The 17,553-nt window shown below is 44.5% G+C and overlaps 1 protein-coding gene across 5 annotated transcripts in view; it reads right to left on the reverse strand.

Annotated features, from left to right (window-relative positions):
- The window catches only part of ASL (argininosuccinate lyase), a 70,580-nt gene that overhangs the window by 35,149 nt on the left and 17,878 nt on the right, over positions 1-17,553 (reverse strand). For all 5 annotated transcript variants that reach the window (XM_077296376.1, XM_077296381.1, XM_077296380.1 and 2 more), the window contains 3 exons: positions 15,152-15,346; positions 13,903-13,986; positions 11,739-11,795 (listed from right to left, as the gene is read on the reverse strand). In XM_077296376.1, coding sequence (XP_077152491.1) covers positions 11,739-11,795; positions 13,903-13,986; positions 15,152-15,346 — 336 coding nt within the window. The remainder of the gene's footprint in view (positions 1-11,738; positions 11,796-13,902; positions 13,987-15,151; positions 15,347-17,553) is intronic.

Here is a 17,553-nt window from a genome sequence, read left to right on the forward strand (position 1 = left end):
CAAGAGACAAGGACCAGATAATATAAGAAGAAACCTAAATATTATCCACTCAGCTCATAACTCACAAAAATCGATCATATTGCTAGCATTAGATATCGAAAAGGCCTTCGATTCCTTATCCTGGACTTATCTCTTTGCGGTCCTTCCCAAATTCGGTATTCCCCAGAAACTACTTTCATGTCTTCATCTGTTGTATGATAATCCGACTGCATATCTCAAACTACCCTCAACACGGCCTCTTCCAATTAACATTGGGAGAGGATCTAGACAGGGTTGCCCCCTATACCCAGCATATTTGCTTTAGCTATGGAACCTTTAGCTGAAGCTATTAGAAGTAATCCCAACATATTAGGCCCTACTGACCTTGGAAATCAATATAAGGTTAGTCTCTTCGCTGATGACCTCTTACTGACCATTACTAACCCGCATACTACCCTCCCCAATCTGTTTTCGTTACTCCGTGAGTTTGAATTAGTTTCGGGTCTTAAGATTAATGTTGAAAAGTCTGAAGCTTTATTTATAAACACCCCTGCAGAAATACAGTTATGTCTAATCACCCAATTTGGATTCACCAAAAGAGAACACTTCTTGACTTATTTGGGAATAAACCTCACCATCACTAAATCAACGCTTTATAAATGGAACTATGTTCCATTAATTCAGAATTTACGGAGGGATGTGGCCAGATGGTCTGCAATAACATTATCTTGGCTAGGAAGACTAAATGCCATTAAAATGGTTTCTCTTCCCCGATTTTTATATGTATTTCGCTCCCTTCCTATTTCAGTTCCTTCGGGGGTGTTTCAGGAAATACATTCTATTATCTCGAAATTTATATGGCAGGGGAAAAAAACAAGAATTAAACAGAAAACAATGTTTATACACAGAAAAAGAGGTGGTTTGTCCTTAACTAATTTTATGGCTTATTTTAAAGCTGCTCAAATTGCTCAACTAACCAACATCTGTTCAACTAACAACAAACCAAGATGGGTCTATTTAGAATCGTATTTATTAAAACCCTATTCACTATCAGGCTTACTATGGACCACGGAGAAACTGCCACGTGACATCTCTATCAGAACACCTTTTGCTGCCCACTCACTAATTCTCTGGCGTAAAGAAAGATTCAAACTTGAACTCCAATCTAAATTTACACCACTACAATACTTATTCAACAATCCAATGTTCAGACCGGGTTTAAATCTCCGCCCTTACTCCTGGTGGATATTAAATGGTATAACTATGTTAAAACATCTGTGTACCCCATTCAACACATTGTTAACTATGCAAGAATTTATCCGGAAGCATAACCCCCCAGTTGGGGAAGCCTTCCGTTTGAACCAAATTTTCAATTTTGCCAAACAAACTTTAGCGAATAGAACCACCCTCCCTTTGTCTGGCTTTGAACAAAAGTGTCTCACTGACCCTCTGGGTAGGGGGACAATCTCTTTATTATATTCTATAATTAATGCTACGCATGACAAAGAGAAATTAAAATATATGAAGCAATGGGAAGAGGACCTGGGATTTGCTATGACTTTGGAGGAATGGCATGGATGTTGTGATAACATATCCAGGGGTAGCCATCAGGTTTCGCTAGTGGAATCTTCTATTAAAGTATTTCATAGAACATACTTAGTACCTACTAGACTTAAGGTCATTTACCCTCATTTATCTGATATGTGTTTTAGAGGTTGTAGTAGCCCAGGTGATATGAAACATATCTGGTGGAGTTGCCCCCTAGTCGAGGCGCTTTGGCAAGAAGTAAAAACCATCGCCGAGAGAATGTTCAATAGAATCGTCCATCTTGATCCGATCGTTTTCCTAATGGGTTCTAAACATCCCGGTCTCTCGAAAAATTCACATAGACTGCTGAATCTACTGTGCATGGCAACTAAGATACATATAGCATCCAAATGGAGGACCTCATCGCTTTCTATATCCTTGGTCAAAGACAGAATGAATACAATAATGCTATACGAATGTATTCAAGCGACTAGGACTGATAGTTGGAATGCATTCTTTCGGATATGGTCTCCCTGGCTGGACCTTGACTCCAATGTCTGCTTGACTCAGGCTCTAGTGCTATCACCATGACAGTCTCTTAGGCTACGTTCACATTTGCGGTTAGCGCCGCAGCGTCGGGCGCCGCAGCGTCGCCGCATGCGTCATGCGCCCCTATATTTAACATGGGGGCGCATGGACATGCGTCGCACTTGCGTTTTGCGCCGCATGCGTCACTGCGGCGCCCGCGTCCGGGCGCAGAGTACGCAGCAAGTTGCATTTTTGCTGCGTCCAAAATCAATGAAAAAAAGGACGCATGCGGCACAAAACGCAGCGTTGTGCATGCGTTTTGCTGCGTTTTTGTTTGCGTTGTGCGTTGCGGCGCTGACGCTGCGGCGCACAACGCAAATGTGAACGTAGCCTAATATATGTGACGAACCTGGATGATCTCCCTTTGTTCAGTCTGAACTTTAGCCTCTATAACTAAACTCCTCTTCTACCTACCGTCTACTAAGAATTCAGCACACCTGTTCCTTTTTACTTATAGCTCCTCACGATACTGCATACTAGTGTGATCGATTGGTCAATGTATTCTTAAAATTAATATATTGCCATGAAGTGGATTGGCAACACCCCCATCCCTAATGTGTCTTCCCCCCTGTTTTTGTCTTGTCTTTATATGTAAAATTTGGATTACATTAGGATTTCACCATTGATTGTTTTAAACATGTAATCATCCCCTGCGTGGGAAAACTATTCCTGTTTTGTTTAATGTTAAAAACATAATAAAACTTATTGAAACAAAAAAAAGCGGTATCAAGCCCCCACGTCCAACCAGCTCCAACACTTCTCTAATTTTCTTGCTGGAATAGGGAGGCGGAATGTTACACCGCCGCTACACACAGCAGCACGCCATACATTTACATTTCACCACCACATATTGACCATCCGCATCAACATTCACTTCCACTTCCTCATAACGCACACCCACAGGAACAAATACTGACACTCCCCTTGAATACGTAGAGAAAGTAGAATGATATGCTTTATGTATCTAGCGCCTACATAGCACATCAACCCTCTCACGCACCAGGTGTGTCTCCAGCCGACATATCATAGAGATCCTTTGATCTCGAGCATACTGTAAGCTCGCCGCCCATCTGGTCTTATCCGCTAGGCCTCTCACATTCCAACTCAATATTTTAATACGGTCCCCCATCATGCCACTCATCATTCTTAAAAAAAATCTTCATTCCCGAGTGCAAGCTGTCTAAGCCCTCCTCCCGCCCTTTCAACTCCCAGCTCCCAACCCTAACCCTCCCACAACTAAAGATTCTTCCTGCAATGGGCAGAGCGGGGTTCCTCTGCCCATTGCAAACACTCTTCTTTGGTTTACCCTCGCCTCCCACCACCACAAAGAACCAGAACTCTTTACAATTATCAAAAACATTCCAGCGCATATAACAAAGTAAAGAAATGACAAAACATCATTGCAGTACACCGTTTAAGCCCTTCTCCTCCCTCCATATTAACTATTACTGCACCATCTGGCCAATCAATCAAAATGACCAAGCTCAACACCTCAAAAGTTGAAAATAGCCCAATTATTGAGCAAGTATATTATATAAACAGTTCTTCTCCTCCAGAAACAAAGAAATAACACGTATCTGGGTCTCCACGGATTCTCAGTCTCCTTTAGCTTTTAATTTCTTAGCATTAATGTCAATCCACTGGGTAGCGTCCTCTGGTGTCAGAAAAAATGGATTTTGTCAAAGGCCACCACTCTTAGCTTCGCGGGAAACAACATATAGAATATTGTACCCCCAGCTCCCTCAGTCGTCTCATGACACCAGTAAACGTCATTCTCTGTTTCTGGACCGCAGCAGAATAATCCGGGTAAATGGCAATCCTCTGTCCTCCAACCGTGAGATCCTCCATTTCTCTGGCCTTTCTAAGAACAATGTCCCTGTCTCTATAGCTCAGTATTTTGGCCAGCATGGTACGGGGGTCAGCTCCAGGGGCAGGGGGCTGCGGCGGGACCTGTCAAGAATCCCCAATGGCTAGGGATAGCACAGGACAAGCAAAGTACAAAGTAATAACGGACGAGCTCTAGGGTGATGGAACCTGGGCTGACCGCTGCCCTACGCCTGACAAACGCAACTAGAGATAGCCAGGGAGCGTGCCTACGTTGGTTCTAGACGCCACGCACCAGCCTAAGAGCTAACTAGTACTGCAGAGAAAATAATACCTCACTTGCCTCCAGAGGAATGAACCCCAAAAGATATAGTTGCCCCCTCACATGTATTGACGGTGAAATGAGAGGAAGGCACACACATAGAGATGATATATATAGCTTTAGCAAATTGAGGCCCGCTGTAAACTAGAAAGCAGAAAGATACAAAAGGGGACTGAGCGGTCAGCAAAAAACCCTAATCAAAAAAACCATCCTGAGATTACAAGAACCCATGTGCCAACTCATGGCACATGGGGAGAACCTCAGTCCACTAGAGCTACCAGCTAGCATAGAGACATAATAAGCAAGCTGGACAAAAAACCAAACAACTGAAAATCAGCACTTAGCTTATCCTGAAAGATCTGGGAGTAGGTAGGCAGGAACCAAACAGAGCACATCTGAATACATTGATAGCCGGCAAGGGAATGACAGAAAGGCCAGGTAAAATAGGAAACACCCAGCCTCTGATGGGACAGGTGGAAACCAAAGGCCGCAACCCACCAAAGTCACCCAGTACCAGCAGTAACCACCAGAGGGAGCCCACAAACAGAATCCACAACAGTACCCCCCCCTTGAGGAGGGGTCACCGAACCCTCACGAGAACCCCCAGGGCGATCAGGGTGAGCTCTATGGAAGGCGCGGACCAAATCAGTCGCATAAACATCGGAGGCGACCACCCAGGAATTATCCTCCTGACCATAACCCTTCCACTTAACCAAATACTGGAGTTTGCGTCTGGACACACGAGAATCCAAGATCTTCTCAACAACATACTCCAATTCTCCCTCCACCAGCACCGGAGCAGGAGGCTCAACCGAAGGAACAACGGGCACCTCATACCTCCGCAACAACGACCGATGGAACACATTATGAATAGCAAACGATGCTGGGAGATCCAAACGAAAAGATACAGGGTTAAGAATCTCCGAGATCCTATAAGGACCGAAGAACCGAGGCTTGAACTTAGGAGAAGAGACCTTCATAGGGACAAAACGAGAAGACAACCACACCAGATCCCCAACAAGAAGTCGGGGACCCACGCGGCGACGGCGATTAGCAAACTGCTGAGTCTTCTCCTGAGATAACTTCAAATTGTCCACCACCTGATTCCAAATCTGATGTAGCCTGTCCACCACCACGTCCACTCCAGGACAATCCGAAGACTCCACCTGACCAGAGGAAAAACGAGGATGAAACCCCGAATTACAAAAAAAAGGAGAGACCAACGTGGCAGAACTAGCCCGATTATTAAGAGCAAATTCGGCCAGTGGCAAAAAGGCAACCCAGTCATCCTGATCAGCAGAAACAAAACACCTCAAATAAGTCTCCAAGGTCTGATTAGTTCGCTCCGTCTGGCCATTCGTCTGAGGATGGAATGCAGACGAGAAAGACAAATCAATGCCCATCTTGGCACAAAACGTCCGCCAAAATCTAGACACAAACTGGGATCCCCTGTCAGAAACGATATTCTCCGGAATCCCATGCAAACGAACCACGTTCTGAAAAAATAAAGGGACCAACTCAGAGGAGGAGGGCAACTTAGGCAAGGGCACCAAATGAACCATCTTAGAAAAGCGGTCACACACAACCCAGATAACGGACATTTTCTGTGAAACCGGGAGATCAGAAATAAAATCCATGGAAATGTGCGTCCAAGGCCTCTTCGGGATGGGCAAGGATAACAACAACCCACTGGCCCGAGAACAGCAAGGCTTAGCTCGAGCACACACTTCACAAGACTGCACAAAGGTACGCACATCCCTAGACAAGGAAGGCCACCAAAAAGACCTGGCCACCAAGTCTCTAGTACCAAATATTCCAGGATGACCAGCCAACACAGAAGAATGGACCTCGGAGATGACTCTACTGGTCCAATCATCCGGGACAAACAGTCTTTCTGGGGGACAACGATCCGGTTTATCCACCTGAAACTCCTGCAATGCACGTCGCAAGTCTGGGGATACGGCGGACAATATTATCCCATCCCTAAGGATACCAGTAGGCCCAGAGTCTCCAGGAGAGTCAGGCACAAAACTCCTGGAAAGAGCATCTGCCTTCACATTCTTTGAACCTGGCAGGTATGAAACCACGAAATTGAAACGAGAAAGAAACAACGACCAACGAGCCTGTCTAGGATTCAAACGCCTGGCAGACTCAAGGTAAATGAGATTCTTGTGATCAGTCAAGACCACCACACGATGTTTAGCACCCTCAAGCCAATGACGCCACTCCTCAAATGCCCACTTCATGGCCAAAAGCTCCCGATTACCCACATCATAATTGCGCTCGGCGGGCGAGAATTTTCTAGAGAAGAATGCACATGGCTTCATCACCGAGTCATTAGAACTTCTCTGTGACAAAACCGCCCCCGCTCCAATCTCGGAAGCATCAACCTCAACCTGAAAAGGAAGTGAAACATCTGGTTGACACAACACAGGAGCAGAAGAAAACCGGCGCTTAAGTTCCCGAAAGGCCTCCACAGCCGCAGGAGACCAATCAGCAACATCAGCACCCTTTTTAGTCAAATCAGTCAAAGGTTTAACAATACTGGAAAAATTAGCAATGAACCGACGATAAAAATTAGCAAACCCCAAGAACTTCTGAAGGCTCTTAACAGATGTAGGTTGTGTCCAGTCACAAATAGCCTGAACCTTGACGGGATCCATCTCAATAGTAGAAGGAGAAAAAATGTACCCCAAAAAAGAAATCTTCTGGACTCCGAAGAGACACTTTGAGCCCTTCACAAACAGAGAATTGGCCCGCAGAACCTGAAACACCTTCCTGACCTGTAGAACATGAGACTCCCAGTCATCAGAAAACACCAAAATATCATCCAAATACACAATCATAAACTTATCCAGATATTCACGGAAAATATTGTGCATAAAGGATTGAAAGACTGACGGAGCATTGGAGAGTCCAAAAGGCATTACCAAATACTCAAAATGGCCCTCAGGCGTATTAAATGCGGTTTTCCACTCATCACCCTGTTTTATCCGCACCAGATTATACGCACCGCGAAGATCTATCTTAGAAAACCACCTGGCCCCCTTAATGCGAGCAAACAAATCAGTTAATAATGGCAATGGATACTGATATTTGACTGTAATCTTATTCAGAAGGCGATAATCTATACAAGGCCTCAGGGAACCATCTTTTTTTGCCACGAAAAAAAAACCTGCACCCAGAGGGGACGAAGATGGACGAATATGTCCCTTTTCCAAGGACTCCTTAATATAATTCCGCATAGCAGTATGCTCTGGTAGTGACAGATTAAATAAACGACCCTTAGGGAACTTACTGCCAGGAATCAATAATAATAATAATAATAATCTTTATTTTTATATAGCGCTAACATATTACGCAGCGCTTTACAGTTTTGCACACATTATCATCACTGTCCCCGATGGGGCTCACAATCTAAATTCCCTATAAGTATGTCTTTGGAATGTGGGAGGAAACCGGAGTGCCCGGAGGAAACCCACGCAAACACGGAGAGAACATACAAACTCTTTGCAGATGTTGTCCAAGGTGGGATTAGAACCCAGGACTCCAGCGCTGCAAGGCTGCTGTGCTAACCACTGCACCACCGTGCTGCCCTTAATCAATTCTATAGCACAGTCACACTCTCTATGAGGAGGGAGCGAATTGAGCTTAGGCTCCTCAAAAACATCCCTATAGTCAGACAAAAACGCAGGGATCTCAGAAGGAGTAGATGAAGCGATTGAAATCGGAGGTGCATCACCATGAACCCCCTGACATCCCCAGCTTAACACAGACATTGTTTTCCAGTCCAGGACAGGATTATGAGTTTGTAACCATGGCAGACCAAGCACTAGTACATCATGTAAATTATACAGTACAAGGAAGCGAATCACCTCCTGATGAACGGGAGTCATGCGCATGGTCACTTGTGTCCAGTACTGCGGTTTATTCATAGCCAATGGTGTAGAGTCAATTCCCTTCAGAGGAATAGGAACTTCCAGAGGCTCCAGACGAAAACCGCAGCGTTTAGCAAATGACCAATCCATAAGACTCAGGGCAGCGCCCGAATCCACATAGGCATCGACGGAAATGGAAGACAGTGAAAAAATCAGAGTCACAGACAAAATGAACTTAGGCTGCAGAGTACAAATGGCAAAAGATTTATCAACCCTTTTTGTGCGTTTAGAGCATGCTGATATAACATGAGCTGAATCACCACAATAAAAACACAATCCATTTTTCCGCCTATAATTTTGCCGTTCACTTCTGGACTGAATTCTATCACATTGCATAGTCTCAGGTGCCTGTTCAGAAGACACCGCCAACTGGTGCACGGGTTTGCGCTCCCGTAAACGCCGATCAATCTGAATGGCCATAGCCATAGACTCATTCAGACCTGTAGGCGTAGGGAACCCCACCATAACATCCTTAATGGCCTCAGAAAGACCATTTCTGAAGTTTGCAGCCAGGGCGCATTAATTCCACTGAGTAAGCACCGACCATTTCCGAAATTTTTGACAATATATTTACGCTTCATCATGCCCCTGAGAGAGGGCTAATAAAGCCTTTTCAGCCTGAATCTCCAGCTTAGGTTCCTCATAGAGCAATCCCAATGCCAGAAAAAAACGCATCCACACTGAGCAATGCAGGATCCCCTGGTACCAATGCAAATGCCCAATTCTGAGGGTCGCCCCGCAGGAAAGATATTACAATCTTGACCTGTTGAGCAGGGTCTCCAGAGGAGCGAGATTTTAAAGAAAGAAACAATTTGCAATTGTTCCTGAAATTCAGGAAGGTAGATCTATCTCCAGAAAAGAACTCTGGAATAGGAATTCTAGGTTCAGACATGGGAGCGTGAACAACAAAATCCTGTATGTTTTGAACTTTTGCCGCGAGATTACTCAGGCTGGAAGCCAAACTCTGGACATCCATGTTAAACAGCTAAGATCAGAGCCATTCAAGGGTTAAGAGGAGGTAAGAAGCAGCTAGACAGCAATTAAGGGCTAGGCAGCAAAACTCTGAAGGAAAAAAAAAAAAAAAATTTCCCTTAAACACTTCTTTTTCTCCTGCTTCAGCCCAAACAATTAACACTTTGTGGGCCGGCTATACTGTCATGAATCCCCAATGGCTAGGGATAGCACAGGACAAGCAAAGTACAAAGTAATAACGGACGAGCTCTAGGGTGATGGAACCTGGGCTGACCGCTGCCCTACGCCTGACAAACGCAACTAGAGATAGCCAGGGAGCGTGCCTACGTTGGTTCTAGACGCCACGCACCAGCCTAAGAGCTAACTAGTACTGCAGAGAAAATAAGACCTCACTTGCCTCCAGAGGAATGAACCCCAAAAGATATAGTTGCCCCCTCACATGTATTGACGGTGAAATGAGAGGAAGGCACACACATAGAGATGATATATATAGCTTTAGCAAATTGAGGCCCGCTGTAAACTAGAAAGCAGAAAGATACAAAAGGGGACTGAGCGGTCAGCAAAAAACCCTAATCAAAAAAACCATCCTGAGATTACAAGAACCCATGTGCCAACTCATGGCACATGGGGAGAACCTCAGTCCACTAGAGCTACCAGCTAGCATAGAGACATAATAAGCAAACTGGACAAAAAACCAAACAACTGAAAATCAGCACTTAGCTTATCCTGAAAGATCTGGGAGTAGGTAGGCAGGAACCAAACAGAGCACATCTGAATACATTGATAGCCGGCAAGGGAATGACAGAAAGGCCAGGTAAAATAGGAAACACCCAGCCTCTGATGGACAGGTGGAAACCAAAGGCCGCAACCCACCAAAGTCACCCAGTACCAGCAGTAACCACCAGAGGGAGCCCACAAACAGAATCCACAACAGGGACCCTATGAGATCTCTAAACAGCAAAAACTTTTGTCAACACCTCGACCCCAATTTTCTCTCTCAGCCAACTTTCAATAAACTCTGTAGGGTTTCTCCCCTCCGTTCTTTTCAGGCAGACCCACTATACGGAGGTTGTTTCTTCTGGATCTATTTTCCAGGTCCTCATTTTTTGCAGCCAGTTCTGATATCACTTAAGCAAGCTTTTTCTCCGCCTTTTGCAGCTTTACTACATGATCTTAAGCAGTGCTCACCCTCTCCTCCACTACACCCATACGTCTGTCCATCTTTTGTAGGGCAGCGTTTATCCCTTAACCTCCTGCATCTGGAGGGTTAAGGCATTTAAGGATTGCTTACATGAGGAGACTAATGCAAAAACATCCCTAAGGGTCGGCTCTCCTTCCGGCATCACTTCTTCTGGAGCCTCTGCTACCACTGCCTTAGTGCTTTCCCCTGCCCCCTCGTGTACCTCATTCTCCCCTGCAGAGATCACTTCCTCCTTATCAGATCCACCTCCGGCAAGTGTCTCTGCCTCCTCCGCTTCTTCCACCTGGTCAAACTGTTTAAGCTTTGCAGCAACCTCCATGCGCCGCTGACATGCGGCGTTAGCTTTATCGGCGTCTTCTCTGATCATGGCGCCATCTTGGATAGCTCCTGCATCCCCAGCACCCACGTCTCTCTGCCTCCGTTGGGTCATCCCCTCCTTTCCCCAGCCTCCATATCAGCACCGCTCCACTCCTAGGACCTTCGGCCAGCAGGTATGGCACAATTTGGACCCCACAGCGGTGTCTGCACAGGATTTTAGCGGTAATAGCAGCGGGAGCGCTCTTCTATGCATCCGCTCACATGGCCAGCTAGGACACGCCCCCAGAAAATGAACTTTATTCCCCCCAGAAGCTTTTGGCTTTTAGTCATAGGGATGGCACTGATACAGTTTCAGTCACCGCTCAATGTATAGAGAGCGTTGGCTGGGACCGCGCCACTGGCACTGTTTGACAGCAGGATCAGTATTAGAGCTGAAAAAAATAATGAAGCAGTAATGAAAGAGCAAAAAATGTCCACTTTTGACCTGGTAACGGGTCCTCTTTAAAGAGGTGCTCCCATCAAAATTTTTATCCTCTTAATATATTGCGATCATTACACTATATAGCACTGTGTACTTACAATTGCTCATTTTGCCTTTCTACCAAGCTAATTCTAGCTCTATTCTAGGTCTATGACATCACGTGATTAAAAACTGACTAGCTGAATCCTTCTAAGGTCCATGTAAAGACAGGAAATATTTTTTACCTGCATGAGTCATCACTGCATGCAGGAAAAAAGAGTCTTCCTGTATCTACAAAGAGCTTAGGAGTCAGCTAGTCAGTTTTTAATCACGTTATGTCATAGACCAAAATTATCTTGGTAGAAAGGCAAAAGGAGCAATTGTAAGTACACAGTGCTATATAGTATGACGATCACAATATATTAAGAGGATAAAAATTTTGATGGGAGGAGTGCTTCTATAATAAAACGATGCTGTGTAAATATGGGAAATATGTGAATTTTCTACTCCAGACCTACTCCTAAATTATATCAGTCCCAATTACCTCAAAGAGAACAATTTCTACAAGTGAGATATAGTATATGAAATCATTTGCGCTGGAAGCAATACCTGATCATTTCTGCTTCGTCCAGTATGAAGCTTTCCTGCAGGCTCACCTATAAGTTCCTAGGCATACAACAAAGAAAATAGGAATTACTGAAGAATCCACTCAGGCATATCCACTATATAAAAATATGTTCTTGCATTTGTTTGGAAGGAGGGGGAATAAGGAGCCCTGATTTAGGTTTCTAGTGAAATCTATACAATGGTAGATGGCTACCATACATGGCCAAAAGTATGTGGACACCAAAGATTATTGTTGTGAATGAAATTCTGGCAATCTACACTGCTGTAGGGTATCAATGCAAAAATACCCAGACTCATATTGTTCAGTATGCCAAGCAATTAGCTACTTACATACAACTCCATGAAAATTCTATTCAAAAAGGAGAAACGTTGGAGTTTTTGGCAAACTTTCTATAACAACCTTTATTGAAACAGACCATCAAACATATATTAACAAACAAGATTTAAAAGATGTGATTAACCCCTTCCCGCAGCGGCCCTTTTTCGTTTTTGCATTTTCGTTTTTCACTCCCCTCCTTCCCAGAGCCATAACTTTTTTATTTTTCCATCAATATGGTCATGTGAGGGCTTATTTTTTGCGGGACGAGTTGTACTTTTGAACGACACCATTGGTTTTACCATGTCTTGTACTAGAAAACGGGAAGAAAATACCAGGTGCGGTGAAATTGCAAAAAAGTGCAATCTCACACTTGTTTTTAGATTGGCTTTTTTGGCAGCTTCACTAAATGCTAAAACTGACCTGCCATTATGATTCTCCAGGTCATTATGAGTTCATAGACACCTAACACGTCTAGGTTTTTTTTTTATCTAAGTGGAGAAAAAAAATTCAAAACTTTGCTAAAAAGAAAAAAAAAATGCACCATTTTCCGATACCCGTATCGTCTCCATTTTTCGTGATCTGGGGTCAGGTGAGGGCTTATTTTTTTGCATGCTGAGCTGACGTTTTTAATGATACCACTTTTGTGCAGATACGTTCTTTTGATCGCCCGTTATTGCATTTTAATGCAATGTCGCGGCGACCAAAAAAATGTACTTCTGGCGTTTCAAAATTTTTCTCGCTACGCCGTTTAGGGATCAGGTTAATCCTTTTTTTTTATTGATAGATCAGGCGATTCTGAACGCGGCGATACCAAATATGTGTAGGTTTGATTTTTTTTTAATTGTTTTATTTTGGATAGGGCGAAAGGGGGGTGATTTAAACTTTTATATATTTTTTATTTTTTTCATATTTTAAAATTTTTTTTTTTTTACTTTTGCCATGCTTCAATAGCCTCCATGGGAGGCTAGAAGCTGGCATAGCCTGATTGGCATCAGATCGCTGCTATGTAGCTGAAATGCAGGATTGCTATGAGCGCCGACCACAGGGGGGCGCTCACAGCAGGCGAGCATCAGTAACCATAGAGGTCTCAAGGACCTCTATGGTTACCATCCTGATGCATCGCCGACCCCCGATCATGTGACGGGGGTCGGCGATGAGGTCATTTCCGGCCAGGCGGCCGGAAGCGCCGGTTAAATGCCGCTGTCAGCGTTTGACAGCGGCATTTAACAGGTTAATAGCGGCGGGTGAATCGCGATTTCACCCGCCGCTATTGCGCGCACATGTCAGCTGTACAAAACAGCTGACATGTCGCGACTTTGATGTGGGCTCACTGCCGGAGCCCACATCAAAGCAGGGGACCCGACATGCGCTGTACTAGTACGGGGCATGTCGGGAAGGGGTTAAAAAGGACACCAACACTGGCCGCACTCAGTACTAAATGTAATACTAAAGGGCTTCAATCAACATGATATTTTAAGGACCCCATTACCTACAATGTCCATCCACCTGCTTCCAAAGGTTAATGGACGGAGGACATTAATCAATATAGCCCAGTGGCTGTTGTAGAATCTTCTCTGGGGATTCCTCTCCCATACTGCTCCCTTAAAACATATGGTCACAAAAATCAACCTATGTTAAGTTGAATAAAAGGGTCATCTTACCCAGACTGAGGCACACCGCTGGAGGCACCCCGACGCACGTTTCGCCGCTCTATAGCCTTGCTTTCTCAAGGGGAGGTGGTAGGGTATGTACATTTACAAGCAAGAGTGGAAAATAAAGAAAAGCAAGAACTTTTCTATGTCCATTTTTTTCAGTGAATGTGGTTACCTTAAGACGCCGCTCATTAGCAGTGTGAATATCTTCATCAGCTTTGGTCAGGACGAAAGTGCCTTGAGACCATTCCTCATGGATCTATAAGGAAACAAACGATTACTTTAACAATGATGAGTAATATGAGTGAAAGTAACAGTTCCTTATCTTTCACAGCGAAGTTTTCTAGATTAGGCTCAGGGGTGGTTCAACTGCACAGGAGCCGAGAGGGTAATGGGTGCCCTTTCCAACTATATTTTTAGAAATAAAAGATTGCCATCACTGACCCTGACGAGTGCCCTAGGCACTCTATGGCCTTAGGAAGTTATAGAGCTTGTACAAAATATGAAGACACCCCGACCACTTGGATCCCGACAACAAGGCTCTGACGAACTCTAACCAAATAGCGTGGACGTTGTGTATGTGCTGACGTTTTTATTGATACCATTTTGGTGTAAATACAATGTTTTGACCGCCTGTTATTGCAATGTTGCTGCGACCAAAAGAACCTAATTCTTGCGCTTTGATTTTTTTCTCATTTCTCATTACTTTATATTTTGATAGATCGGATATTTTCTAACACAGGAAAACCAAATATTTTTTATTTATTGTTTTATTTTTAATGGGGCAAAAGGTGGGTGATTTGAATTTTGTGTTTTTATTTTTTTATAACTTTTTTTTTTCACTTTTTACTTTACTTAATAGTCCCCTTAGAAGACTTGAAGCAGCGATTGTCTGATCGCCTGTGGTATACATAGCAGGGCTGCAGCGCAGCTGTGTACAGCAGAAATAACAATCTCCTATGAGTGCCAGCCACGGGCTGGAGTTCACAGGAGATTCACATTGATAGCCACAGGGGTCTTCTGCAGACCCTCAGCTGTCATTACAGCTCATCAATGACCGCCGATCACAAGACAAGGACCCCAATGGGTGGGACTTGTGACGTGCTTCCGGCCAGCGTGTGTTAAATGCCACATGCCGTGTAAAATTGACAGCAGCATTTAACTTATTTATCTCAGATCCACCCGCAGCTGTTAGAGGCACTTGATGGCTGATTAAATCAGCCATCAAGTGCAGGGAAAGATGTGGGCTAGGTAATGGAGCCTGCATCAAAGGCAGGGATTAGGCTGATGACGTATATATAGGTCATCGGTTGTGAAGGGGTTAAAACCAACCATCAACATATCTCAGCATTCCTTCATGTGCTCAATCTGATGACTAAGTCGTGTGTCCAGGTCAAGGTAAATCATAGTGATTTATTTATTACCTGATCAAGGCCAGTGACAATCTGTTCCATCTCAGAATTGCTCACGAGCCCAGCTTTTTCCAATGCTTTCACATATGCTTGGCTTCCTCTTATATCAGCTGACCACATCCTCTGGTCATATGACACTGAAGAATTGAACATTTCCATAATGGGATCTATGCTGCCAACAAATCTTCCACCCCACAACTTATCACCCTGAAAAGAAACAAAAAAAAAGAAGCCTTAACAATAAAAGCAAACAATGTGATAACAAATGTAAAATTAGAGTTATGCTGCTTAAAGGGAATCTCACAGCAGGATTTCACCCCCCAAATTATTTATGTGTGCATGTAGCTCTATCAAAGACAGCTTCAGGGCCATTCCATTCCTTTGTTGCATCGGCCCATTTTCCTTTTTGTAATTTTTAAAATGTAAAAGATGAAACTATATATATATTATTTTTTTTGCCTAAAATACAAAGGAAATGTGTCATCTATAACTTTAGCCCTTTTAGAGATCATTTCATCTTCAACTTGCTTAACTGATCACAACAACAGTAATTTTGACCAGGGGTGCCCAAACTTTTACATGTCACTGTATAAACTTGTCTTAGCCTTTCTCTATATATTGTTTGACTTTGGACACATCATATGAAGAGAGCAATCACTGGAGAAGGACATCATGGTTGGAAGAATAGAAGGAACAAGGCGAAGAGGAAGACCAGCAACCCGAAGGCTTGATACTATCAAGATAACGGCAAAGTGGACCATAGTGGACCTATCTAGGCTTGCACAAGGTTGAGGTTTCTACAGATCGTTCATCCATTAAGTCGCAATGGCTCGAGATTGAGACGAAGGCAGTTAAAAAGCAAAAAAACAGTAGGGGAAAGTGGACAGTACAATATGTAAAGTCATTTCTCCAGAATATGGCAACGCCCCATATGTGGTCAAAAACTAATGTTTAGACACATGAAAGGGATTAGAAGAGAAGAAACACTAGCAAAGGTTCAGCAATTTTGTATTTTTATTAAAGGGAATCTGTCACCCCATTTTTGGCCTATAAGCTGCAGCCACTGCCATCAGGGGCTTATCTACAGCATTCTGTAAGGGCTTGTTCACACTTTGCAGATTTTGCTGCGGATTTTTCCGCAGCGGATTTGGAAAAACCGCAGTGCAAAACCGCTGCGGTTTTCACTGCGGATTTTCCTGCGGTTTCTTCTGCGGATTCCTCTGCGGGTTTTCAACAGCACTTTCCTATTGGTGCATGTTGAAAACCGCTGCGGAATCCGCAGAAAGAAGTGACATGCTCCTTCTTTTTTTCCGCAGCAATTCCGCGCGGTTTTTAAAGGGATTTTCCGCAATGTGGGCACAGTGGTTTTTGTTTTCCATAGGGTAACATTGTACTGTACCCTGCATGGAAAACTGCTGCGGATCCGCAGCAAAAACCGCAAAGTGTGAACATAGCCTTATGCTGTAGGTAAACCCCCGATGTAAGCTGAAAGATAAGAAAAACAAGTTAGATTATACTCACCTAGGGGTGGTCCGGTGCGGTCCGGGTCCGATGGGCGTCGCAAGTTCGGGTCTGGCGCCTCCCATCTTCATACGATGACGTCCTCTTCCTTGCTTTTGTTGCGGCTCCTGTGCAGGCGTAATTCTCTGCCCTGTGAGGGCGGCGTAAAGTACTGCAGTGCGCAGGCGCTGGGCCTCTCTGACCCTTCCCGGTGCCTGCACACTGCAGTACTTTGCTCTGCCCTCAACAGGGCACATATAGTATGCCTGCACAGGAGCCGTGACAGGAAGCAAAGAAGAGGACGTCATTGCATGAAGATGGGAGGCACCGGACCCGGACCGCCCCTGGGTGAGTATAATCTTACTTGTTTTCTTACCTTTCAGCTTACATCGGGGGGCTTACCTACAGCATTACATAATTTTGTAGATAAGCCCCTGATGGTGGTGGCCGCAGCTTATAGGCCAAAAATGGAGTGACAGATTCACTTTAAAGATACATTTGATTATTATGGTTTTTTTTATGTACCGTATTTTGTGAACTATAAGACGCACCCCAAATTTTGGGGAGGAAAATAGAAAAAAATTTTTTTCATTTAATGGTGGTCCATTTTATAGTCCGATTTTACGGTAGCTTACCAGAAGAGGTGGCTGTGGAGCGAGGTCACAGGAAAGAGAGTTGCTGCTGCAGGAAGCTAGCAGCAGCAGGAGTGGGGCGATGCTGCGGGCCCTGGGCTAGACATTTTCTGAAAGTCCAGGGCCCACAGTCACGCACCACTGGGACACCCCTCCTCCCAGCCCGCAGTATTGACTCACCCCTGCCGCCATTGGGCTCCTGCAGCAGCGACCCTGCATCCCGTGGCCCTGCTCCACTGCAGCCCCTTCCTCCCCCCAGTAAGCTACATTTGGATTATAAGA

This window comes from Ranitomeya variabilis, chromosome 3, assembly GCF_051348905.1.
Source record: "Ranitomeya variabilis isolate aRanVar5 chromosome 3, aRanVar5.hap1, whole genome shotgun sequence".
NCBI lineage: Eukaryota > Metazoa > Chordata > Amphibia > Anura > Dendrobatidae > Ranitomeya > Ranitomeya variabilis.